General features: G+C 45.6%; 1 protein-coding gene across 1 annotated transcript in view; it reads left to right on the forward strand.

Moving 5' to 3' along the window:
- Positions 1 to 27,816, forward strand: part of LOC128696637 (nephrin) — a gene marked incomplete at its 3' end in the record, with an annotated part of 201,555 nt that overhangs the window by 135,060 nt on the left and 38,679 nt on the right. Inside the window, 1 exon segment of the mRNA XM_070094437.1 lies at positions 10,598 to 10,780. Within this exon segment, the coding sequence (XP_069950538.1) occupies positions 10,598 to 10,780 (183 nt within the window).

The following is a 27,816-nucleotide window of genomic DNA, read 5'->3' on the forward strand; positions in this document are numbered from 1 at the left end:
TCTCCCTCCCTCCTTCCATCCACATGTTGTCTTTTTAAAACCCTCCTCCCCCCCCGTCCAAACAAACTCTCCCTCTTTTTCCCCCCTTCTTTTCCCTAACCCCTCCCCCCCTTCCACACTTCCCCTATCCCTTATTTTCTCCCTTATTCCCCCTCCCCTCCCTGGCCCCCCCCCTATCCGCGTCTATCCTACTTGAACAAAACACGCAATAAAGCTATCACCAAAATCCCAAAAAAAATTGTACCCCAAAAAAAGCCCCCAGGTCTCATCACATCACTCTAAAAAACAAATTCCCCAATTCCCGGGAAAATTAAATAAATTGCAATGGCGAAGACCAATTAAGTAAAAAAATTGCCAAAGAAAAGGGGTTGATATCGGTAATTAATATGACCGACTTGGACACTATGCAAATCGTTATATTAAATTTCTTTTCGTGTAATGATGGGGGGGGGAGGTGAAGAGGGGGGGGGGGGGTGGGGGGGGGGAGGGGGTGGGGGAGGAGGGGAGGGAGTGGGAGGAGGAGGGGGGGTGGTGGGTTGAGGAGGGGGGGAGGGAGTGGGGGGGATGAGGAGGGGGGAGGTGGGGAGTTGAGGAGGAGGGGGGTGGGGGATGGGGGGAGGGGGGGAGGAAATTGGGATGAGGAGGAGGGGGGGGGTAGTGGGATGGGGAGGGGGAGGTGTGGGTTGAGGGAGGGGGAGGTAGTGGGATGGGGAGGAGGGGGGGAGGTAGGGGGGATGAGGAGGAGGGGTGGGGATGAGGGGGGGAGGGGAGGTAGTGGGATGGGGAGGGGGGATAGTGGGATGGGGAGGGGGGGGGAAAGTGGGATGGGGGGGGGGTAGTGGGATGGGAGGAGGGAGGTGGGGGTTTTGGGAGGGGGGAGGTCGTGGGTTGAGGAGGAGGGGAGGTAGTGGGATGAGGAGGAGGGGAGGTAGTGGGTTGAGGAGGAGGGGAGGTAGTGGGATGAGGAGGAGGGGAGGTAGTGGGATGAGGAGGAGGGGAGGTAGTGGGTTGAGGAGGAGGGGAGGTAGTGGGATGAGGAGGAGGGGAGGTAGTGGGATGAGGTCTGGAGGGGGGGAGAGGAGAAGGAGAAAGAGTTGAAGAAGGAGAGAGAGAGAGAGAGAGAGAGAGAGAGAGAGAGAGAGAGAGAGAGAGAGAGAGAGGGTGAAGTATGCTCCTTCTGTCGAGTCTCGTAAGAAGTTACTTCAGTGTGCAAATTTGTAAAAGAATTCCTTACTATTTTCGGGATACATCAAGCTGAGCAACCAGGTTGCTGGGGGTTCGTACGCTCGAATGCCTGCAACCAGCAGTAACAGCCTGGCTAATCAGGTGTTGCTTCCAGGTGGTCCGGTCCCAGACCAGGCTACCTGGAATATGTTCCCAGGGTCACCGCCCCTGCTGCCCGGTCCCAGACCAGGCCTCCCGGTGAACGGTATGATCAATCAGGTTTCGGGCCTAGATCACCAACGGGGAAGTTATACCACAGCCCGGCCCCAGCGGGAACAAAACGTCGGGAAAACCCTCCCCCGGACACACCTCGATGCCCCAAACAAAGTGTTATCCCCAACACCCCAGCCCCAGAAAGGAACAGACGTCAGGAACTCTCGCCCGGACACACACTCGACCCTCTTACGAAGCTCCTCTTTGAAGTGGGACCCTTTTTGTAAATGTAATTGAAGAAATTAATGAAAAAAAAAAACCATAGCGCATATTGTGAAAGCTTTTCCAAGCTCTATTTAAATTTAGATATATATGTGGGTCAGCGAGTCGCCAGCCAGAACAGCCTGGTGATTAAAACGTGTGTCTGACAGGTATCTTTATTCCGAAACGTTTCGTCTGGAGAGTAGGTTTCTTCCGTCCAATACAGAGGAGGCAGTAGAGGTATAAAGACGATGTAATCAATCAGTTTCTCTCTCTGTCTCTCTCTGTCTCTCTCTCACATCTCTCACTCTCTCTCACTCACTCACTCTCTCTCTCTCTCTCTCTCTCTCTCTCTCTCTCTCTCTCTCTCTCTCAAAAACTGTTTTTTTGAAAAAACTTTTTCTTTTTTTTCATAATGTGGGGAAACAAAGTCGTTATCCTCTTACCTTGATTATATCTTACCCTTGATTCCCCCTTTCCGGGTTCCGCCCCTTGATTACCTCTTCCCTTGTTTACCCTCTTTTTACATTTTTCCCTTTTGATTCCCCTGTCCCGTTACCTTTTTCCCTTGATTCCCCTGCCCTTTGATTCATTTTGGGAATTATACCTGCCCTATTCCCTCCCTGATTACCTCTTTCCTTGATTACCTCTTTCCTTGATTACCACTGTCCTTGATTACCTCTTACCTTGATTATGCCTGTCCTTGATTACCCCTCTCCCTGATTACCTCTTTCCTTGATTACCACTGTCCTTGATTACATCTTACCTTGATTATACCTGTCCCTGCCCCCCTTTTTCCCTTGATTACCTCTTTCCCAATTACCCTGTCCCGTTACCTCTTACCTTGATTATACCTGTCCTTGATTGGTTCTCTTAGTCCTGGCGTCCAGTTATGGTAATCAGTCAGGCTGTTGGTGTTCCCTACGAGCACATGTAGGCAATACGGCGCCTGGGAAATGGAATGCAATCAGGTTTAATCCGAGGAATGGGGGGGTAGATCCCATTGCCTGGATCAAGAGCCCATCAGCAGCATCAAGGGGAGGGAGATACCTTCAGTAGGGAAGATTTGTTGAGTAGATTTGATTATTTCCTCTTATCTTCCTCCCTCTTCTACCTGGAGAGAGTAAGGGAGAAGTGAAAGTAAAGGAGAAGAGAAAGGGAGAAGAGAGAGAGGGATTCTTCACAAGGTTAAAGGATGTATTTTCTTCTCCGGGAAATTTTTTGGAAGCTGTGCTACAGGGGGGAGAAGGGGGGAAAACTAAAAAGGGGGGGAGGGAGGGAGGAGGGTAATTAAAACCCCGGGGGAAGGGGAAGGGGGAGGGAGGGGAGAGGAAAAAGTTTGAAAACGGGGGGAAAAGGGAAGGGGAGGGGGGGGAGGGAAAAGGGAAAAGGGGGGGGGGGGGTATTTAAAAACGGGGGAAAGGAAGGGGGGGAGGGGGGAAGGGGGGGTAGTTAAAGCGGGGGAAGGAAGGGGGGAGGGAGGGAAGGGAGGGTGGTTAAAACGGGGGGAAGGAAGGAGGGAGGGAGGAAGGGAGGGTGGTTAAAACGGGGGGAAGGAAGGAGGGAGGGAGGAAGGGAGGGTGGTTAAAACGGGGGAAGGAAGGAGGGAGGGAGGAAGGGAGGGTGGTTTTATAAACGGGGGAAGGAAGAGGAGGGAGGGGAGGAAGGGAGGTTAGTTAAAACGGGGGAAGGAAGGAGGGAGGGAAGAAGGGAGGGTAGTTAAAACGGGGGAAGGAAGGAGGGAGGGAGGAAGGGAGGGTAGTTAAAACGGGGGAAGGAAGGAAGAAACGAGAGGGAGGATTAAGGGAAAGAATAAAGAAGTCAAATAAAAGGGAAGGGAGAAATAAAGCAGACTTTTTTGTGACCTTATATACATGGCAATATAAAGGTCATACCCATGTCTGGAGAACGGAAGGTCATCAGGTCTAATTCAAGGAAGAGGTGTGACGCTCCATTTCCATTGTTGAAGAGCCCTTCACCAGCATCAACGCTCCCCTTCCCCTTCCCCTTCCCCTTTCCATGAAGGGAAACAGTAAGCCATAATAATTAAGAATAATGTGAAAGTTATGAAAAAGTTGAGCATCACAAGGCGTTCTTCTGGCACCTTTGTTCTTTGTAAACAGCCGGCTCCACAGGGCGTTCTTCTGGCACCTTTGTTCTTTGTAAACAGCCGGCTCCACAGGGCGTTCTTCTGGCACCTTTGTTCTTTGTAAACAGCCGGCTCCACAGGGCGTTCTTCTGGCACCTTTGTTCTTTCTGTCAACAGCCGGCTCCTGACATCTTGTTTCTTTCTGTTAGCTGGCTCCACAGGGCGCTCTCCTGGCATCTTTGTTCTTTCTATCAACAGCCGGCTCCAGAGGGCGTTGCTCCTAGCATCTTTGTTCTTTCTATCAACAGCCGGCTCCACAGGACGCTCTCCTTTTACCTTTGTTCTTTCTGTCAACAGCCGGCTCCACATGGTGCTCTCCTCTCGCCTTTGTTCTTTCTGTCAACAGCCGGTTCCACAGGGCGTTCTTCTGGCATCTTTTTTCTGTTAGCCGGCTCCACAGGGCTTTCTCCTGGCATCTTTGTTCTTTCTATCAACAGCCGGCTCCACAGGGCGTTCTCCTGGCATCTTTGTTCTTTCTATCAACAGCCGGCTCCACAGGGCGTTCTCCTGGCACCTTTGTTCCTTCTGTCAACAGCCGGCTCCACAGGGCGTTCTCCTAGCACCTTTGTTCCTCCTGTCAACAACCGGCTCCACAGGGCGTTCTCCTAGCACCTTTGTTCCTTCTGTCAACAGCCGGCTCCACAGGGCGTTCTCTTGGAACTTTTGCTCTTTCTGTCATAACAGTCGGCACTGTTCTGGCACCTTTGTTCTCTGATTCTCGTAGATCGACAAGGCATTATCCCGTCACCTTGACTCTGTCTGGTCCTCGAAGCTCCACAAGGATGTGACAATAAGGCACCTTTGCTTTCTGATCTATCCTGGCACCTTCGCAGCGAGATATCAAAACGATTTTCCGTTGGGCAGCGGAAAATCACGTTGTTTTCAGCGTTGATGATTTCGTAAGTCGGCGAAACGGAAAAAAAGGGAGAAATAAAACAGGTACGAAACAATGTAAAACGTAATGGACTTGTCGATTACAGAGAGAACTAGTCGATGCTTCTGGGAAATATTTAAGTCCTGCGAGCCAACTTTTACAGCAGCTCGAGGAAGCTAATGCAGTAAAGTCCATGATAATAATAGGGTGTATATAAAAGAACTTTTGTTTTCCGAGGATCCACGTTAATGATTCCTCCCTGCACAGCATGTGTGCTCGAAGCTTTACAATGTCGTCTAGTTGAAATAAAGACGACGATAACAGGGGCAGCCTTTTATTTAAAAATAAATTACCCAGGGTAGTACGTTAAGTGTACAGAAAGAAGCTAATACATTGCTTTATATAATAAAGCTCATCCTTAAACGAAACGTTGTAATGAGAGATTTTTCTTGCTATGTCTTTATACCCACTTTTTGGCTGACAGAATGGCTCAGTAGCATTGTTTGGTTTTAACTCCTTTCAAGGCTGGCGAGATACCCACCTTGATTATACAGGAATCTCTTACCACTGGCACGAACTCTGTGAACCATTACTGGGAGTGTTTCCAAGCACTCGTAACACTATCTTTAGAACACAGGGAGAGAAATCCACCAGTTATGCATGACAAGTATCTAAGGCCGGTTACCTCACCTGCTGACGAAGGTGAATACTTCTAGGAACGAGAGATACTGAAGGAAATGTAAACTAAACGCAGTTGAAAATGTGGTAAATGATTTAAAAAAACCACAAGTTGAACATTGAGACACTTACGAAGTTGAAAATAAGAGCCTGGCCCATGGCCGGGCTCTGGTGCAGAATAACTCTTGGATCCCATCAAAGGTATATGAAAGGGTGAAATTATTCTTATTATATTTATGGGGAAGCGCTAGTTCCGTAGGGGCCACACAGTGCCTGGGAAACGGAGGGTAATTAGGATTGATCCGAGGAGCAGAGTGGATAAAAAAGGCCTTCATTTTTAGGGTTCCATAAGCACAACTGGAGGGCAGTGAGTTTGCAAAGTGTTCACCCAATTGTGGTTGCCGGGGTTCAAATCTCAGCTCCTGGTCCCGTGTTTCACTGTTTTATTTTTCTGGGCTCAAGAGCTCTATCACCTTTCAACCTGCAGACTTCAATATAAGGCATAATGGCGACACAGGAGTAGAAGTCTTCTGCAAGTAAGTAGACACGTTTCTGAAGGCTGTCAGCCTCTCTGTAATGAAATCGTTGCATTACAGCGAGCTGCAGGTAGCAATAGCCAGCTTAATCAGGCTATTACTGGGCAAGTCTGGTAACACAGTTGCTGGAGTAGAAGTGATCTCGAAACCGCTCACAGGTATATCACGGGTAAAACGAGAAATTTCTCTCTCTCTCTCTATCTCTCTCTCTCTCTCTCTCTCTCTCTCTCTCTCTCTCTCTCTCTCTCTCTCTCTCTCTCTCTCTCTCTCTCTCTCTCTCTCTCTCTCACACACACACACACACACACACACACACACACACACACACACACACACACACACACACACGGTGACAGGAGCTAATGATCCACCTATGCAACCACAAATATGTGAGTACACACAGTGCAGATGGCAGACAACTGGAGAAAGGTCATAGTGGTTCTCATATATATATATATATATATATATATATATATATATATATATATATATATATATATATATATATATGCAGACAAGAGGCACTAAATTACAAGCCAGTATCTTTAATATGCATATTATCAAAAGTTTTGGAGAAGACTGCAAGATTACTGGAGCATCTGCAGAGAGATTCTTTAGAGAAAACCAGGAGGCTTAAGGAATGGGGAAAGCTTGTCTTGCAAACTTGCCGGAGTTCTGCGAAGTAAGAAGAAAAATAGGGATGGTTGGACTACATCTTCCTAAAGTGCAAGAAAGCCCATGTTACAGTCAGTTCTGTAAGTTTGACTGGACCAAGATTTTTCAGTGCCCTTATTGCATGCATAAGGGAATTACCTATAGACCCCTGGCTGTCTTCAACAAGGAACTGCACAAGTTTCTCAAGTCAGCTCCTGACCGGCCAGGCTGTGATGCTTACGCTGGACTGATGGGGGGTGCTGACCCTCGGAATACACTCTAGGTACAACACCAGACATTAGAGCAGATAAAAGTGAAACGCATATGTTAGTAAACAACCCACCAAGATTATCACCAGAGGTTCATGTATTACGTTCAGCTTCAGCAACACGTGAAAGATTAGCGAAACATCATAACATTGAAGAATTTTGAGGAAAGAAACCTTTACAATGAATTCTCTGCATTATATTCACACCATACATTGCCCTCAGACACGACATCTCCACTGCCTCCAGCCTTCTCCTCGTTGCAACATTCAGCGCCCATGCTTCACACCCATATAAGAGCCTGGGTATAACTATACTTTGTGCACTACATGTGAATAGGTAGTCAGTGAGTACATGGCTCTAGTGTGTAGTTGTATACCTGGTATAGCACGCCCACCTCATTATAGAAATTCACAAGTTTGTTACTTGACTGGTCTCTGAACTGAAGAGGATTGCATTATCGAGACAGGTTGAAGGAATTGAACCTGACGACCTTGATGGAGAGGACTAGAGGAGACATAATTACAACGTCGGTGATTCTAAGAGGAATTGATAGAGCCGGAAGTTGTATAGATAAATGGTTCAGAGCACCGACAAGCTGATAAGTTATATATATGTGCAACACTAGAGTATCTTCACTGAGGGAACGTTTCGCGCCACATTTGCTTCATCAGTCCAGCACAGTGGAGAATGGTGAAGATTAAAATGAGTTTGAGGTAATCAGTCCCTCAGCCTGGCGTAGATGTAATCGACTCCAGGCATATGTTTAATTTATCAGCCGAGATGTATAAACTACTCAGATTAAGAGGACCAGTGACAGGGAGGTAATGCTGGTTGCTGAAGAGAGATAGATGCTAGGAAATACTTCTATAGCATCAGGGTGATTTAAGATGGAGTAGAATGGAAATGTACTGGAGGCAAACTTAATACGAAGCTTAAAGAGTAGGCATGATAAGGTTAAAACAAAAGCGACTATACCGATCGAAGTAATTAAGCGAGGTCAGGGGCTGGGACTCGACCCCCGGCATACACCTCTAGGTAAGTACTAGGTAAAACTGAGAGATATAAACACTAGACAGCTCCTTTCCTGTCTATCAAGATGACAGCTGATGCCTGTACTCATGTCACTGAAGACAGGTGTTCTTAGTGCTTCTGTCAGTTAAGATGTCAGTTAATGTTGGTGCCTCCAGGCAGTCAAGATGGCAGGTAAGGTCAGGAGGTGGAGGAGAGGTGTGAGATCACAGATAAACTAACTCTCGAGGGCAGTGAGAGGGGAGGAAGTTGGACAGTTAGGGGAAGGGGAATAGGGCAGAGGAGAGGAAGGGAAGGTTACGAGTGGGCAGAGAGGGGGGGAAAGAGAGGCCCATGAGAGGCGAGGGGGGAAAGGAGAGATAAACTAACAGTGGCAGTCGTTAGTGCAGCATTAAAGTGATCTGTGGAATTTTATTGGTTTCTTCCTGGCATTCTCTCTCTCTCTCTCTCTCTGTCTCTCTCTCTCTCTCTCTCTGTCTCTCTCTCTCTCTCTCTCTGTCTCTCTCTCTCTCTCTCTGTCTCTCTCTCTGTCTCTCTCTGTCTCTCTCTCTCTCTCTCTCTCACCTACTAGCATCTCGTATCTCTCAGCATCTCGTATCACATCCCAGAATTTCTCATCTCCCAGCATCTCGTATCTCCCATCATCTTGTATCTCCCGGTATCTCGTATCACCTCCCAGCATCTCTCATTCCTCATCTCCCAGCATCCCTGCTCTCATTATTTACATTAAGTATGTAAGTCACACAGGCCAGCGTCGTCTTCTGATAATTCACTTCTGCTGCATCTTGAAAAATTTCAGGATTCCTCGCGTGTTCCGTGCGTCTTTCTGCTTGTGTCTGTCTGTCTGTCTGTCTGTCTGTCTATGTGTCTGCATGAGTGTGTGTACACCTGTCTGTTTATCTGTATGTTTGGCAGTCTACATACATATCTATCCTATATTATTTATATTCAAGCACCTTAACCCGCACACCAGTCAGCTAAGAATCTTTATAGCACAGAACATCCTCCGCATTTCCCCCCCTTTTCTGTACTACCATGAGTCGATTTCCGGGGTTGGCGCCCCCCGCGGCTCAGTCCAACGCCAGTAATGAGAGTTCTGCTGCAAAAATTTCCAACGACCAGCAATTACTTTGTACCCTAAAACTCTAAGAATACCTCCGCCAAGTACTAGAACAACTAGGTTGTGATGGATATGTGGGCGAGCGGGCCGCCAGTAGCAACAGTTTGGTCGACCAGGCAAGCACCTGACGACCCTGGCCCAGGGCCGAGCTTCGAGAGCAGAGAAACTCTTCAGACTCTTCAAAGATAAATCCATGTTGATTGCCTGATGAACCAGACTGTTCGTGATAGGTGCTCTCTTGCTCACAAAACCATCGTCACAGGTTGGTTGATAGTTGACAGCTGACAGCTCAATGTTCTTCATGCAACATTTTCCCGAGATTAGGCTTTAACATTTCTGCCTGTAACAGGGCGCTGTAGAGCGACCTGTTGCAGGGCTGTTGTGCGCCCTCTTTCAGGTGCTGCAGTACGTCCTGTTGCAGGGCTGTAGTGCGTCCTTGTTAGGTGCTGTAGTGCGTCCTTTCTCAGGTACTGTAGTGCGTCCTATTACAGGGCTGTAGTGCATCCTCTTTCAGGTGTTGTAGTGCGTCCTTTTGCAGGGCTGTAGTGCGTCCTCTTTCAGGTGTTGTAGTGCATCCTGTTGCAAGGCTGTAGTGCGCCCTCTTTTAGGTACTGTAATGCGTCCTCTTTCAAGTGCTGTAGTGCGTCTTGTTACAGGCGCTGTAGTACTTCCGCTAACTACTCCCCCCAAAAAATTAACGCTTAAAAAATCGTTGGAGGAAAAAAAAAATTTTTTATTGAAGTCAGTCACAAAAAATTCTCCAAACTTTTGGCATAATTTACCCCAACGAGGTGGAGACGTCAGCCACAAATTGTCACCCTGCATCTCTCTCTCTCTCTCTCTCTCTCTCTCTCTCTCTCTCTTCTATTTCCCCCCCCCACTCTTTACCCCTCCCTACCTCCTCTTCCTTCTTTCCCTCCCTCTCACTCAGCACTCGCCTGGTAAACACACTGACGGAAGTAAGTTAAACGTGGCAAGCTGCTCCCCAAGACTTCACGCACAGTTCAGTATTTACACGCTACTCTTCTAGACATACATTTTTGTGTTCTGTTTTCTTTGGCGTTTCCTCATAGGCTAAAGTTTCATGAAGTTTAGTGCCAGAGCCTTGTTATTGAGATGACGTTTCTCCCTGCGAATAGGTCTCGAGAGGTGAAAGGAGTTGGAGAAGAGTTTAATGTCTTGTAGACTGATGATAGTATCGTTTAAATAACGTACGTGTGTGTGTGTGTGTGTGTGTGTGTGTGTGTGTGTGTGTGTGTGTGTGTGTGTGTGCGTGCGTGTGTGTGCACCGGTATACAATCGTATATGCATACACATACAATTGTGTATACTAGATATAATACAAACACTAGCCTGACCCGTGGCTACGGGAGTAGGAAAACTCTCGAACTTCATCACATGCATACGCATACATACACAAGTGCACATACATACGCACACGCAAGCATTTATATTTCGCCACATTACAATATTTTTGTCCATCTTGCACTATTCCTTTCTCATGCGTTGAGGTAGAGGAGAGTAGGTTTGTGGAACACAGGGACACCTGTCTCGGATGGCGCAGCAACCGACATAAATATAGTTTATTATTATTATTGTTATTATTATTACTATTATTATTATTAACATGTGCCGTGTCTTTTCCCACAGGATTTAACCGCAGCAACATCCCGGGTTTCCCACGGTACACGGTACTGGGGGACGACGCAGTTGGGGTACACAACCTCCTGATCAGTGACGTGGTCATTCAAGACGATGGAGAGTATCAGTGCCAAGTAACACCCTACGGCAACGCTGGTGCCATACGACACGCTGCCAATCTTACCGTCCTACGTGAGTATTATAATTATTGTTGCTATTGCTGCTTCTTCTACTACTGTTACTACTGCTACTATCAGTTCCTCTAAGAAAATAACTTTTAAAGCAGAAATCTACATCTGAGGGGACAATAATATCCCCTCTGTTGTATCTCGCCATAAGGGACACGAGTACTCGCAGGTTATTTAGCAAACTTAAGGTTTCTGACATAGTCGGACAGTGTCCAAGAGTGGGACAGTGTCCAGGAATGGGACAGTGTCCAGGAATGGGACAGTGTCCAGGAGTGGGACAGTGTCCAGGAGTGGGACAGTGTCCAGGAGTGGAACAGTGTCCAGGAGTGGGACAGTGCTCAGGAGTGGATCATTGGTTTACTGACAGGAAACAGAAAGTAGTTTAAAATAGCAAAGTGTCTGAGCGTAGACTCGCGACGTGTAGGAGCCCTCAAAGGTCAGCTCCTGGCCCCCGTGTCTTGATTGTATGATACAAGGGCATATCATGAGTCTAGAACCAGGCAAGCACCAGGCAAGCACCAGGCAAGCACCAGGCAAGCACCAGCCAAGCACCAGGCAAGCACCAGGCAAGCACCAGGCAAGCCTGACCCAGAACTGGGCTGAGGAAGTACGAAACCTTTCTAAACTCATCAAAGGTATCACTAGGGTCACTGGAAAAAACAATGGTGACCTGTGGAGTGGTTGACGAGGAACCCTGATCCAACTTCTTTGGATTTCTATCTCTGGGGTCAATGCTATGGATATATTAATTTTTTTTTTCAGGAAAATTTTTTTTCCCCTTCAAATTTCATTCGTCTTTACGTTTTCAGTATAATTTTTAACGGGCTTGGAAAAATTTCTTCCCTCAAGGAAGATGAGGGGCTCTTGATCCAAGGAATTGGACCCGTGCTTCCCTTAGATCGAACCTGAATGCATCCAATTGCACCAAAGATGGTGTGTAAACCCCTATGGGTTAAATCGTAAACAATTTTAGTAACCGTTTCCAGCTAATGACCCATTGCGACTTAACGACCCTTTGGAACCCCTTAACGACCCTTTGGGACCCTTAACGACCCTTCGTCTCCTTTTCCAATATAATTAGAGCGATGTTTATTTTTATAAACACCTTAACGAGGTAGTTACTACCTTAAATGTTCTGCTTGTAGTGAGCCGCCTGATGCCCTGTGTTTATACTGCCTCAGGTGTTTATACTGTCTCAGGTGTTTGTACTGTCTCAGGTGTTTATACGGCCTCTGGCGTTTATACTGCCACAGTGTTTATACTGCCACAGTGTTTATACTGCCACAGTGTTTATACTGCCACAGTGTTTATACTGCCACAGTGTTTATACTGCCACAGTGTTTATACTGCCACAGTGTTTATACTGCCACAGTGTTTATACTGCCACAGTGTTTATACTGCCTCAGGTGTTTATATTGCCTCAGGTATTTATGTTGCTTCTGGTGTTTATACTGCCTCTGGTGTTTATACTGCCTCTGATGTTGATACTGCCTCAGGTGTTTATACTGCCTCTAGTGTTCACACAGCTTCGAGTGTTCACACAGACTCGGGTGTTCACACAGCCTCGGGTGTTCACACAGACTCGGGTGTTCACACAGCTTTGAGTGTTCACACAGACTCGGGTGTTCACACAGCTTCAGGTGTTTACACAGATTCAGGTGTTCACACTGCTTCAGGTGTTCACAGAGAGCTACCTAATAGTAAGCACATGTAAGATACCTGTTGGACCTGATTCCCCGATCTGCACACCCTGAAGAACAGGGAGACATGGGTACAGCTAGAGAACAGTGCTTCAGCATGCGTGACCCAAGACTCTTCAACACACCACCAGCAGATATCAGAAACCCTAACCTGACGACGATAGTTTTCAAGAAGTCGGATAACTTCCAGTTACAAGTGCCGGATGCCTATGTGGGGGACGCTAGCACGAACAGCCTGGTTGACCAGGTGTTCAACAGGTAAAAAACACAAGTGTACCTGATCAACCAGGTTGTTGCCGCCAGTGGCTAATTAAGCAATCGCGTATTTGATATGTATTTTGAAACATAATGAATTTCATTGTAAAATCAACTTTGTTTTTGGACTTCAGGAAGAACATGAATAAATCTGGAGGCTGTTGAATAATGCTTCTGTTTATTTGTTTATATATTTATTACGAGTTTGTGTGTAAAATGGATTTTTATCAATCAAGTTTATTTTCATTTCAGGAGAGACGGGTCATGTTACGAGCGTCAGGTTCTAGACTATCCCTGAACGAGCCCTTAAACCAGTCCCTAACCTTGTATACCTACTAGCTCTGGAGTTTCAACTAACCCTAAAACATCCCTTCAACCAGCCCTTCAACCAGCCCTTCAACCAGCCCTTCAACCAGCCCTTCAACCAGCCTTTCAACTAGCCCTGAACTAACCTCGACCAACCAACCCTGAATTAGCCCTAAAACCAGCCAGCCCTAAACCAAACCCTAGCTAGGGCCACCCTCCACTAACATGGCAACACTGTCGTATAAACAAAATAAAAGGGAAAATGGTTGGGACGTAAATGGAGCAGTAGAGATAGAACATATCTTTGTGTACATCCAACGATGATAAGTGGAGATAGATGCTTGTACATACGTATTTGTATCCTTCATTACACATATTTGACGAGAAACACGCACACATATATGTATGTCGTGACGAATAGGTAAAACTGGTCAGTTAGCAAGAACTGATTTAAAATTGTCCTAAAATTTTCTCTTATACGTTAAAGATATTTTTTTTCATTTATGTTAATGTAAAAATTAATAATTTTGTTCCAAAAGTACCTTAGAAAACTTTCCTAACCTTATTATAACAAGAGTAATTTACTTTAACTCCAACTAAATGTATTTTACATAAGTTTACTATAATTTAAATAAACGCAATGGAATATATTTTTTTTTCGTTAGGTTCAGAATAATTTTTTGCGAAATTATTACATTTACAAATTTTCGCTTGCCTTATTCGGCAAGAAGAGCGTTGCTATTTAAGCCAAAATCGCAAGTTTTACCTATTCGGCACGACACATATATGCAATAAGATCACAGTAAATAGGTGATATCACAATATGCAAAACACCCGCTGTGAAAAAATAGAGAATTTCCAAGCGCTTTCGTGACTTCTCACATTATCAAGGAACTATGAAAAACAAAACATCAACAACAAGGCATATAAAGGGGAAAGACTACACCTCACAATCACGTCACCTCAACAAGATTACACTTCACAGTCGCGTGACAACACCCGACTCTGTGAAACACACCTGTTACTCTACCCAAGCATTAAGATTTTTTACCTGTCTAATGTATCATTAAATTCTTCCCAAATTTTATTAATTATAAATGAATCCAATTTATATAAACCAAAAGAAATACTCATATTATTTTCAAAACTGCTTTCCATGAAACGTGATTCTATTTTATTCTCAGCTTTTTGAAAATCAACTGGATGATTAAAATCTCTCACGTGAATAAATATAACATTAGAATCTTGTCCGCTTCTAATGCTATATTTATGTTGTCTTAATCTTTGTTCGAGACTTTTACCAGTTTGGCCGTAATAAACTTTATCGCATACTTTACAAGGACACATCCGTCAGTATTTTGGGGGGAGTTTTTTTTCCAAAAGTTTTTTCCTCCATCAAGATTTTTAAATACAACTTTGATAGTAAAAGTATTAAGAAGAGAAAGTAAATATCAACCAAGTTTTTATGGTAAGGGAGAACAACATATTTTAAGTTGAATAAGGTTAGTTGTGCCTTTTTGGATTGTAAAAAGTATTTCTAGGTATTTTAAAGGATTATCAATTACATCTCTTGGGTATTTCAGATCTTGGGTATTTGAGATCTTGGGTATTTGAGATCTTGGGTATTTGAGATCTTGGGTATTTGAGATCTTGGGTATTTGAGATCTTGGGTATTCGAGATCTTGGGTATTTGAGATCTTGGGTATTTGAGATCTTGGGTATTTGAGATCTTGGGTATTCGAGATCTTGGGTATTCGAGATCTTGGGTATTTGAGATCTTGGGTATTTGAGATCTTGGGTATTTGAGATCTTGGGTATTCGAGATCTTGGGTATTTGAGATCTTGGGTATTCGAGATCTTGGGTATTCGAGATCTTGGGTATTTGAGATCTTGGGTATTTGAGATCTTGGGTATTTGAGATCTTGGGTATTCGAGATCTTGGGTATTTGAGATCTTGGGTATTCGAGATCTTGGGTATTTGAGATCTTGGGTATTCGAGATCTTGGGTATTCGAGATCTTGGGTATTTGAGATCTTGGATATTTGAGATCTTGGGTATTTGAGATCTTGGGTATTCGAGATCTTGGGTATTCGAGATCTTGGGTATTTGAGATCTTGGGTATTTGAGATCTTGGGTATTTGAGATCTTGGGTATTCGAGATCTTGGGTATTTGAGATCTTGGGTATTTGAGATCTTGGGTATTTGAGATCTTGGGTATTTGAGATCTTGGGTATTCGAGATCTTGGGTATTCGAGATCTTGGGTATTTGAGATCTTGGGTATTCGAGATCTTGGGTATTCGAGATCTTGGGTATTTTAACGCTTGGAATTTCGCTATTTTTTTATAAATAAAAATTACTTTGTTAAATTGTTAATATTTCATTTCAACAATCATTGTAACTTATATAATTAATATGATGCTAAAAATACACTGCTGAACTTTATCATCCATCAAGCGTTATGTTTTTATGGTTTTTCAGATATAGTGGAAAAATTATATCCTCGGGATTTGGACTCAGAACTGGTACAGGCAGAACTGGCACAGACAGAACTGGCACAGACAGAACTGGCACAGACAGAACTGGCACAGACAGAACTGGCACAGACAGAACTGGCACAGACAGAACTTGCACAGGCAGAACTGGCACAGACAGAACTGGCACAGACAGAACTGGCACAGACAGAACTGGCACAGACAGAACTGGTACAGGCAGAACTGGCACAGACAGAACTGGCACAGACAGAACTGGCACAGACAGAACTGGTACAGGCAGAACTGGCACAGACAGAACTGGCACAGACAGAACTGGCACAGACAGAACTGGCACAGACAGAACTGGTACAGGCAGAACTGGCACAGACAGAACTGGCACAGACAGAACTGGCACAGACAGAACTGGCACAGACAGAACTGGCACAGACAGAACTGGCACAGACAGAACTGGCACAGACAGAACTGGCACAGACAGAACTGGCACAGGCAGAACTGACACAGACAGAACTGGCACAGACAGAACTGGCACAGACAGAACTGGCACAGACAGAACTGGCACAGACAGAACTGGCACAGACAGAACTGGTACAGGCAGAACTGGCACAGACAGAACTGGCACAGACAGAACTGACACAGACAGAACTGGCACAGGCAGAACTGACACAGACAGAACTGGCACAGACAGAACTGGCACAGACAGAACTGGCACAGACAGAACTGGCACAGACAGAACTGGCACAGACAGAACTGGCACAGACAGAACTGACACAGACAGAACTGACACAGACAGAACTGACACAGACAGAACTGGCACAGACAGAACTGGCACAGACAGAACTGGCACAGACAGAACTGGCACAGACAGAACTGGCACAGGCAGAACTGGCACAGACAGAACTGGCACAGACAGAACTGGCACAGACAGAACTGGCACAGGCAGAACTGACACAGACAGAACTGGCACAGACAGAACTGGCACAGACAGAACTGGCACAGACAGAACTGGCACAGACAGAACTGGCACAGACAGAACTGGCACAGACAGAACTGGTACAGGCAGAACTGGCACAGACAGAACTGGCACAGACAGAACTGGCACAGACAGAACTGGTACAGGCAGAACTGGCACAGACAGAACTGGCACAGACAGAACTGGCACAGGCAGAACTGGCACAGACAGAACTGGCACAGACAGAACTGGCACAGGCAGAACTGACACAGGCAGAACTGACACAGGCAGAACTGGCACAGACAGAACTGGCACAGACAGAACTGGCACAGACAGAAAACTGGCACAGACAGAACTGGCACAGACAGAACTGGCACAGACAGAACTGGCACAGACAGAACTGGCACAGACAGAACTGGCACAGACAGAACTGGCACAGACAGAACTGGCACAGACAGAACTGGCACAGACAGAACTGTCACAGACAGAACTGGCACAGACAGATAAAAGGAAAAACAAGTGAGGTATTATAGTAAGATTAGGTAAGTTATTTGTTGTGAGCTAGGTCAAGGAAGCCTGGTCAAGGACCGGGCCGCGGGGGCGTTCATCCCCAGAGCACACTTCAGCTAGGGTGGAGACAGTTGTCCTGACTCTCATCCCGATTCTGGGTCAGGCTCGTCTAGTGCTTGCTTGGTCAACCAGGCTGTTACTGGCAGCGACCAGCTGGCACACGCATCCATCACAGCCTTGTTGATATGGCATTTGGTGGAGGTATATGTCCAATTTCATCTTGAAAACTGTGTCTGATATTTTGCGGTAGATTGTTAAACAGTCTGGACCACGGATGTTGATACAACGTTCTCTTATTGTGGCCGCGCCACAAGATCCAGAAAGAGAACTTCAGGCGAAGGATATCCATAGTGTGAGGTTTTGCGTGCTGTTGAATTGTGTTATGAAGTAATAACGAACTTACTGGTTTTGCGCTCACACATTCCCTGCTGTAACATAAGCAGGTTCTCTGGTTACAGGTCATCTCATGGAATCCTCTTTCTAAGAGGATTCTGGATGCTGGTGGATTGAAAATACTTTTCATGAACCACATCCAGTTGTTCCATATTCCCCAAGAAGCTTCATGATTCTTACGGGTCTAGCGCTTTTCCCCTGGAAATAATAGTGAACATAGGAATACAGAGGTTTGTCGTCCAAAGATAGTCAAATGTTTGTGAGGATTAATATAATTAAGCGCTAAACCCTTAAGGGTCATACAGCGCTGCAGGGTACGGTGTGCTAAAGGTTTAATATGATTGATCATAGACCAGCGAGGGTGGAGAGTGTAACAGAAGTAAAGTTAGTAAAGGCGGTGAGTAGTCCTAAAGGGAGTATAATCAGAGGTTGCGTAATAAATTCCTGCTGTCAGAAACTCAGAGAGTCTGTGTCAAAGGTGGGGCCGTCAGCGAGGAGGGAAGGAAGAGTGTCAGAGCGAGGAGAACGTCGGAGGTAAATTACGGTAGACAGGACAGTCCAATGTTAGTGAGGAAATGTGGCGAAGCTGATCTTGAACTGGGAAGACACCTGGATTTCGCACTGAAGGTGACCTAGACGTAGCTTGTCACAGAAAAAAATATCAGAGAGAGAGAGAGAGAGAGAGAAAGAGAGAGAGAGGAAGGGGGGTAAGCGGATGGTACAAAATCAACGAGGAAATAAGTAGAAATATTCTTTGAGGACTGTCTGACTTGCCTGAAATAGCCTGGTTGATGATGGAACACTGACCAGTCTGGAGTACATCTCTCTGGTTGATGATGGAACACTGACCAGTCTGGAGTACATCTCTCTGGTTGATGATAGAACACTGACCAGTCTGGAGTACATCTCTCTGGTTGATGATGGAATACTGACCAGTCTGGAGTACATCTCTCTGGTTGATGGAACACTGACCAGTCTGGAGTACATCTCTCTGGTTGGTGATGGAACACTGACCAGTCTGGAGTACATCTCTCTGGTTGGTGATGGAACACTGACCAGTCTGGAGTTTCAACCGGCCAAAAATTGTAGACATGTCTATAATTTTGAATAAATGTGTTACAGCAGTGCTGGAATACAAAGGTGTTGTTCCATCAATGCTGGAATTACTTCGTAATTCCCGTCTTTTAGGATGACCTATAAGTAGGTGTATATACGGGATGTGTGAGGGTTTATGAGGTAATGTGTGTACTCACCTAATTGTACTCACCTAATTGTGGTTGCAGGGGTCGAGACTCAGCTCCTGGCCCCGCCTCTTCACTGATCGCTACTGGATCCTCTCTCTCTCTCTCTCTCTCTCTCTGCTTCCTGAGCTTTGTCATACCTCTTCTTAAAACTATGTATGGTTCCTGCCTCCACTACTTCACTTGCTAGGCTATTCCACTTCCTGACAACTCTATGACTGAAGAAATACTTCCTAACGTCCCTGTGACTCGTCTGAGTCTTCAGCTTCCAGTTGTGACCCCTTGTCCCTGTGTCCCCTCTCTGGAACATCCTATCTCTGTCCACCTTGTCTATTCCACGCAGTACCTTGTATGTCGTTATCATGTCTCCCCTGACCCTTCTGTCCTCCAGTGTCGTCAGTCCGATTTCCCTTAACCTTTCCTTGTACGACATTCCCTTGAGCTCTGGGACTAGCCTTGTTGCAAACCTTTGTACGTTCTCTAACTTCTTGACGTGCTTGACCAGGTGTGGGTTCCAGACTGGTGCTGCATACTCCAGTATGGGCCTAACATACACAGTGTATAGTGTCTTGAACGATTCCTTATTAAGGTATCGGAACGCTATTCTCAGGTTTGCCAGGCGCCCGTATGCTGCAGCGGTTATTTGGTTGATGTGTGCCTCCGGTGATGTGCTCGGTGTTATGGTCACCCCAAGGTCTTTCTCCCTGAGTGAGGTCTGTAGTCTTTGTCCACCTAGCCTATACTCTGTCTGCGGTCTTCTTTGCCCCTCCCCAATCTTCATGACTTTGCATTTGGCTGGATTGAATTCGAGAAGCCAGTTGCTGGACCACATGTCCAGCCTGTCCAGGTCTCTTTGCAGTCCTGCCTCATCCTCGTCCGATTTAATTCTTCTCATCAACTTTACGTCATCTGCGAATAGGGACACTTCAGAATCTATTCCTTCCATCATGTCGTTCACATATATCAAAAATAGCACTGGTCCTAGAACTGACCCCTGTGGGATCCCGCTCGTAACAGGCGCCCACTGTGATACCTCTTCACGTACCATGACTCGTTGCTGCCTCCCTGTCAGGTATTCCCTTATCCATTGCAGTGCCCTCCCTTTTACGTGCGCCTGATCCTCCAGCTTCTGCACTAATCTCTTGTGGGGAACTGTGTCAAAGGCCTTCCTGCAGTCTAGGAAAACGCAATCTACCCACCCCTCTCGTGTCTTACTTCTGTTACCTTGTCATAAAACTCCAGGAGGTTTGTGATACAAGATTTGCCTTCCATGAACCCATGCTGGTTTTCATTTATAATCTTGTTCCTTTCCAGGTGTTCGACCACTCTCCTCCTGATAATCTTCTCCATGACTTTGCACACAATACATGTCAGTGCACACAATACATGTCAGAGACACAGGTCTGTAGTTTAGTGCCTCGTTTCTGTTTCCTTTCTTAAATACAGGGACTACATTAGCTGTCTTCCATTTCTCAGGTAGTTGCCCAGTTTCAAGGGATGTGTTGATTGTGGTTAGAGGCACGCACAGCATCTCTGCTCCTTCTCTAAGGACCCATGGGGAGATGTCCGGTCCCATCGCCTTTGAGGTGTCAAGGTCACTTAAGAGCTTCTTCACCTCCTCCTCAGTTGTTCGCATGTCATCCAACACTTGTTGGTATATTCCCTCTTGATGTTCCCTTCTGTGCTGTCTTCCCACAGCCCTTCCTGTCTCTACTGTAAAAACTTCCTTAAATCTCCTGTTCAGCTCCTCACATACCTCCTGATCATTTCTTGTGAGTTCTCCGCCTTCTGTCCTTAATCTGATCACCTGGTCTTTGACTGTTGTCTTCCTCCTGATGTGGCTATACAACAGTTTCGGGTCAGTCTTGATTCTCGATGCTATGTCATTTTCATACTGTCGCTGGGCCTCCCTCCTTACCTGTGCGTACTCATTCCTGGCTCTGCGACTGATCTCCCTATTTTCGTGTGTTCTCTGCCTTCTGTACTTTTTCCATTCTCTATTGCACTTTGTTTTTGCCTCCTTACACCGTCGGGTAAACCAGGGGCTCGTTCTGGTCTTCCCGTTGTTACTGTTGCCCTTGGGAATAAACCTTTCCACTGCCTCCTTGCATTTTGTCGTTACATATTCCATCATTTCATTTACTGGCTTTCCTGCCAGTTCTCTGTCCCACTGGACCTCCCGCAGGAAGTTCTTCAACCCTATGTAGTCCCCTCTTTTATAGTCAGGCTTTTCCCATTCATCTCCTGTTATTCTCTCCACTTGCAGCTCTACTATGTATTCAAAGCACAGAACCATGTGGTCGCTAGCTCCTAGGGGACTCTCATACTTGATATCCTCAATATCTGAGCTGCCCAGGGTGAACACAAGGTCCAATCTTGCTGTGTGTGTGTGTGTGTGTGTGTGTGTGTGTGTGTGTGTGTGTGTGCTCACCTAATTGTGGTTGCAGGGGTCAAGACTCAGCTCCTGGCCCCGCCTCTTCACTGAGCGCTACTAGGTCCTCTCTCTCCCTGCTCCATGAGCTTTATCATACCTCATCTTAAAGCTATGTATGGTTCGTGCCTCCACTACCTCACTTATATACCATACCTTTGATATACCTTTGAAGAATTTCGAGAGTATATTTACTCTCTGAGCCCGGCCATGGGCCAGGCTCGTCTGGTGCTCGCCTGATCAACCAGGCTGTTGCTGCTGGAGGCCCGCTGCCCCAAATATCCATCACAGCCTGGTTGATCTGGCACCTGGCGAAAATACTTGTCTAGTTTCCTCTTGAAGGCTTCAACACTTGTTCCAGCAGTGTTTCTGATATCTTCTGGTAAGATGTTGAAAAGTCTGGGACCCTGGAAGTTGATACAGTGTTCCCTTATTGTCCCCACCGCACCCCTGCTCCTCGCTGGTTTTATTTTACACTTCCTCCCATATCTCTCACTCCAGTATGTTATGGCAGTGTGCACATTTGGGACCAGGCCCTCGAGTATTTTCCAGGTATATATTATCATGTATCTCTCCTCCGCTCCAATGAATACATGTTCAAGACTTGCAGGCGTTCCCAGTAGTTTAGGTGCTTTACAGGCTCAATGTGCGTCGCATACGATCTCTGTATTTGTTCCAACTCCGATATTTCTCCTGCCCTGAACGGGGCCGTCAGCACTGAGCAATATTATAAGTGAGGGAGCACTAGCGATTTGAAGAGTGTCACCATCGGCATTGTTTCCCTTGTTTTGAAAGTTCTCAGTACCCACCTAGTCATCTTCCTGGCTGTCGTGATCTTTGTCTTGTTATGGTCTTTAAAAGAAAGGTCCGCTGACATAGTTATTCTTAGGTTTTTTACGTGTTCCTTACGTTCTATTTGGTGACCTTCTTGAGTTTTGTATATAGTGTTCCTTTTCAGTTCATTTTTTCCATACCTAAGCAGCTGGAACTTATCACCATTGAACGTCATGTTGTTTTCCACTGCCCACTGGAAAACCCTGTTTATGTCTTCCTGTACTTTTTCAGTGTCCTCTACCGTAGTGACTTCCATGCTTATTTTAGTGTCATCTGGAAATGATACAGAAGTGTGCCGGGTGTTTTTGTCTATGTCTGCTATGAGGATGAGGAACAGCAGAGGTGCCAGGACAGTGCCTTGGGGCACTGAGCTTTTGACCTAGCTGATGCTGGATCTTGCCCTGTTCACTACTACTTTTTGTGTTCTGTGTGTTAGGAAACCGAAAATCCATCTGCCTACCTTCCCCGTAATGCCCATGGCCTTCATTTTGTGCGCTATCACTCCATGACCTCATTTGTCAAACGCCTTTGCAAAATCTGTGTAAATCACATCTGCGTTTTTGTCGTCTTCCAGTACCTCCGTAATTCTGTCATAATGGTTCAGCAGTTGTGACAGACATGATCGTTGTGCTGGTCCATGAAATTTGTAACCTGCCGTCTCATCACTCTTTCGAAGATTTTTATGATGTGAGAAGTTAGGGCTACTGGTCTGTAATTTTTAGCTAGTGCTCTACTGCCTCCCTTGTGCAAAGGAGCTATGTCTGCACTCTTTAAGGCCTCCGGTATTCCACCTAGATCTAAGCTCTTTCTCCAAAGAATACTGAGGGCTCGTGCTAGTGGTACTTTGCACTTCTTTATAAATAGAGCATTCCATGAATCTGGTCCAGGTGCTGAGTGAGTGGGCATGTTTTCCATTTCTTTTTCGAAATCTATGGGATTTGTACTAATGTCTGTTAGTTGGTCTATGCGGCATTCTTCTGGAGTGAAAAATATTTCAGCATTTTCTACCTTGCTGTCATTTAGTGGGTTGCTGAACACTGACTCATACTGTTCTTTTAGGATTTCACTCATTTCCTGTTCATCTTCTGTATATGAGTCTCCTCTCAGTCGTGGTCCGATTCTACAGGTAGTTCTTAGCTTGGATTTTGCGTAGAAATAGAAATATTTTTTTTTATGGCCTTTCGCTCCCTTTGTACTTCTGTGAGGTATGACATCCTAAGTTTTTGCTCTAATTCAGTGATCTCTCTGCTAAGTCTATCTTTCCTCTGTTGTAGCATATTTGTATTTTTAAGCAGTTTAGCAACCCGTTTTCTTCTTCTGTACTATCTCCTACACTCTCTATATCTGATCTTCCTCTGGGTTTCCTCAATGGTACATGTTTCATACATACTTTGTATGCTTCTGTATTCAGCTTCTCTAGTCACTGGTGGGGATTTAGGTCGCTCATGTCTGATTCCCAGGGTATGTCTGATAGCTCTTGGTTTATTTTTTCCCAGTTAATTCTGTGGTTGTTAAAATTAAACTTACTGAACATCCCGTCTCTAACTTTAGCGATGCAGTTTCCTACCCCTGAGTTAATACTAGTTTGAACCTCTATGATGTTATGATCAGAGTAAATAGTTTTGGAAACTGTTATGTCTCTGATAAGTTCCTCGTTGTTTGTGAATATCAAATCCAGGATATTTTCATTTCTAGTGGGATCAATTACCTGTTGGTTTAAAGAGTACTTTTCACAAAACCTCATTATTTCCCTGGTATGTACCTGTTGAGCCAGGGTGCTTCCCGGGGATATTTCTGGTATAACATTACGTTGTGCCATCTTCCATTTTACATGAGGGAGATTAAAATCTAGAAGGAGTAAAATATTTGGTGTAGGATTTTCTAGCCTATCCAGATAGTTATCTATCTTACTTAACTAATCTGTGAATTCCTCAGCAGTTGCCGATGGTGGTTTGTATACTAGGATAATTACCAAATTCCTATTTTCAACTTTAATGCCTAGGCTGTTCTACTTCTCGACTACTCTATGACTGAAGAAATACTTCCTAACATCCCTATGACTCATCTGGGTCTTCAACTTCCAATTATGTGTGCGTGTGTGTGTGTGTGTGTGTGTGTGTGTGTGTGTGTGTGTGTGTGTGTGTGTGTGTGTGTGTGATTTGTAAAGGTATGTGTATGTGTGGGGGGGGGACGGTGTTCGGGTTAGAGCACAAAGACACATCTAGAAACTCTCCCTTGCGCTCCATCGTAAACGTATTCAAACGTTCGAATAGCGAGCAATACCGAGCAATATTCCTCTGCAAACTGCTCTAAAGTCTAGGCGCTAACCAGTAACAAACTCAACAGCCCAAACATTATGAAATTTTGCTAAATATCTCGAAAAATATGAAAGCAGTTAGGAAGTGTATTAACTGGATAACCATAACTTTGGTAGCAGTTGATGCTGTACACAACACTGAGAGACAGAGCCAGAGAGAGAGGGACAGAGAGAGACAGAGGGGCGGAGTCAGAGACAGAGAGACAGAGTCAGAGACAGAGAGGTAGAGAGACAGAGGGACAGATAGAGAGACAGAGAGAGAGAGAGAGAGAGAGAGAGAGAGAGAGAGAGAGAGAGAGAGAGAGAGAGAGAGAGAGAGGGGAGAGGAAAAAAGAGAAAATAGTGAGAATAGTGAAAACGAGGGGGAGGGAGTTGAAATGATAGACGTACATCAGTACGAAGCCAGACCCCACCTAAACAAGCACTCATACCCCGGGAAATGGCTTGACGTAAATGGCGTGTTAGACAGACGGAAACAGACAGGCGGGCGATTAAACAAACGGTCGGTCGGGCGATGGACAAACGGACAGACACGAAAGATAACAGACGCGTACGCGTGGAACTAGACAGAAGGTCCGGAGAGGTATTCGAAGAGGTGAAAAGAAGTGAAAAGAATTACCATAAAGACTGTTAGCTGGCATTTGAAGGGAACTTGACGGGCTGTTCTAGACAGTTTCCCATCAGCCTGTCTGTACGTCTCTTGTAAGACGTAGAATTAGGGGAGACATGACTGAAGTGTATAAGTGGAAGATTGGCATAAATTAGTGGGTTTGAGCAGGACCTGCCAAGTATGGGCCAATAGGCCTGCTGCAGTTAAAAAATGAGACACTTATGCAATATGTGGGATTCTTTATTGAAGAAATGTTTCGCCACACAGTAGCTTCGTCAGTCCAATACAAAGAAGAACGGTGTAAAGAGAGTAGTAGTTTGAGGTAATCAGTCCCTCAGCCTGGAGTCGATGTGTTCAGCCCATCAAGATTTGTTTACTTAAGACACCGACTCCAAGCTGAGGGACTGATTACCTCAAACTTCTCATCTTCCATCGTTCTTCTGTCTGTTGGACTGAAAAAAGCCACTGCCTGGCTAAACGTTTTCAGGGCAAAGATACCCAATGTTGCACATGTCTCTCTTTCCACCACATCTCCCGCAATTGTATGGACGAATTTCTGTAAATTTTGAACCTGTAACTCCTCTATTTTCCAGGTGTAAATTATTATATATTATTCTCTCTTATAATCCAGTATAATTTAAGTAACTTTGGGCGTTTTCAATAATTTAGAGGCTTTAACTTTATTCGTGCAGAGAAAGTTAAGTGCATTACAGACGTGCAACCTAGCCTTGCTTAAAAGAGGCTGTCAGCGTGCAACACTGCATTACAGGTGTGCAACTTAGCCTGCCTTAAGAGAGGCTTTCAGCGTGCAACACTGAAATTTTCTCCAGGCTGAGGGACTGACCACCTCAAATACTCTTTCTCCAAGGTTGAGGGACTGATTATATCATCTTTAGTTCATTACTACTGCTCTTTTTGTATTTGACTGAAGAAGCCTACTGTGTAGGCGAAACGTTTCGTCAATAAAGATACCCAACTGTTGCACATGTCTTAATCTTCAGCTTGTCGGTATTTTATACCATTTTCAACAGTGTGCAACACTGTTGCAAGAGTCTGTAGTTCTTGGTGGTCACCGACCCCTCGGCCCGGTCTCAGACCGGGGTTTCTTTTCTCTTGTTTTAGATAATGCTGCGCGGCTCTGGTCAGCGAATTACGGAATGGACATCAATGCGCCGGAAAACATATAGAGAAGAATGGGAAAGTTGATCCTATGTATCAGAAATCTTTCCTTCGAAGATTGACTGAGGGGCCTGAATCTGCACTCTTTGGAAAGGCGTAGAATTAGGGAAGATATGATTGAGATGTATAAATGGAAGACAAGAATAAATATAGGAGATATAAATAACGTGCTAAAAATATCTAACCAAGACACGACTCGCAGCAGTGAGTTCAACTTGAAAAAAAAAGATTTAGAAAATATATAGGAAATCCCTGGTTTGGTAATTAAGTTGTAAATGAGTGGAACAAGACCCTGAGTAGCGTTATTGAAGCTAAAACCTTGGGTAACTTAAAAAAATGGGTTAGACAAGCACATGAGTGCGTACGAGTCGGACCTACCTAGCATGAGACAGTAGGCCTGCTGCAGTCCTTCCTTACTAATATTCTTAGGAGTGGCGGTGGCTCGATCTTGTCTCAGCTAATCGCTAGAGACGGGCCCAGGAGCTAAGACTTGATCTCAGCAAGCAGGAGACTTGGTCAACTGGTAGACTGTTACCGTAGGCGCAGCAAACGTCCAGTGAACGACTGGCCAGTGGTAATTGTTGGATCCAACAGCAGCAACACTAACAAGATCGTCAGTAGAATTATTATCAGCAGCAGAAACAGCATGATCGTTATTATCAGCAGCAATATCATTATCATCAGAAGCAGCAGCAGCATCAGCAGCAAGTTGAGCAGCATCAGCAGCAACAGCTATTGAGCATCAACTGCATCTCAATAAGACTGCTCTCTCTTGTTGACTCCCCAAACAGTGGGAGAACCAGCCCGACGCCCCTGGTAAATGGAACTGGATTAGTGTCTAACACACAAGCGCACGCACACGCGCACTCACACACGCAGGTAAATCCTCCACAGAGATTAGAACTGTTCCTGGCTTCAGGAAATTCTAAGAAGGGCCCAGAAAAAGCCAGCCTCGTCAAAATAGCCGCCATATATTTACCACTCATGTCCTCGTAATTCCCACCTGGAATTTAGAGAATTTTTGTAATGAAGTTAGAGTTGCGCGCACGCACGCGCGCACGCACCGCCAGGAAGAGTAGAAAGAGGAGGAGGAGGAGGAGGACGACGAGGAGGAAAAGGTAAATAATGAGAAGGAGGCTGAGGAAGAGAATGAGGAAGATGTAAAAGGAAAGAGAAGGATAACGAAAGTGAAGAGTAAGAGGAGGAAGAGATGTAGGAGAAAAGAGGAGAAGGAGAAGGGGGAGGAAGTTTGCAAGGCGAGGGATTTCCTAACACAGTGTAATCTCCTGTAATCACCTGGGATTTGTGTGTCACTTCTATCAGTTGCATTAATCACCTCTGGGCGTTCTCCCCTCATGTTAAATTTAAGCAGAAAATACCATCAGGGTCCCGCTCTTGTATTGTCTTATGGGTGTTGCTGGGGGTAGGTGTTGCTGGGGTGGGTGTTGCTGTGGCAGGTGTTGCTGGGGGTTGGTGTTGCTGGGGGTGGGTGTTGCTGGGGGTGGGTGTTGCTGTGGCAGGTGTTGCTGGGGAGGGTGTTGCGGGGGGTTGGTGTTGCTGGGGGTGGGTGTTGCTGGGGGTTGGTGTTGCTGGGGGTGGGTGTTGCTGGGGGAGGGTGTTGCTGGGGGTTGGTGTTGCTAGGGGTGGGTGTTGCTGGGGCAGGTGTTGCTGGGGGTGGATTTTGCTGGGGGTGGATATTGCTGGGGTGGATGTTCCTGAGGACTATGGTCCCTCTGTTTAAAGAATTTCCTAAGGAGTGTGC

The sequence above is a fragment of the Cherax quadricarinatus genome, chromosome 46 (assembly GCF_038502225.1).
Source record: "Cherax quadricarinatus isolate ZL_2023a chromosome 46, ASM3850222v1, whole genome shotgun sequence".
Taxonomy (NCBI): Eukaryota; Metazoa; Arthropoda; class Malacostraca; order Decapoda; family Parastacidae; genus Cherax; species Cherax quadricarinatus.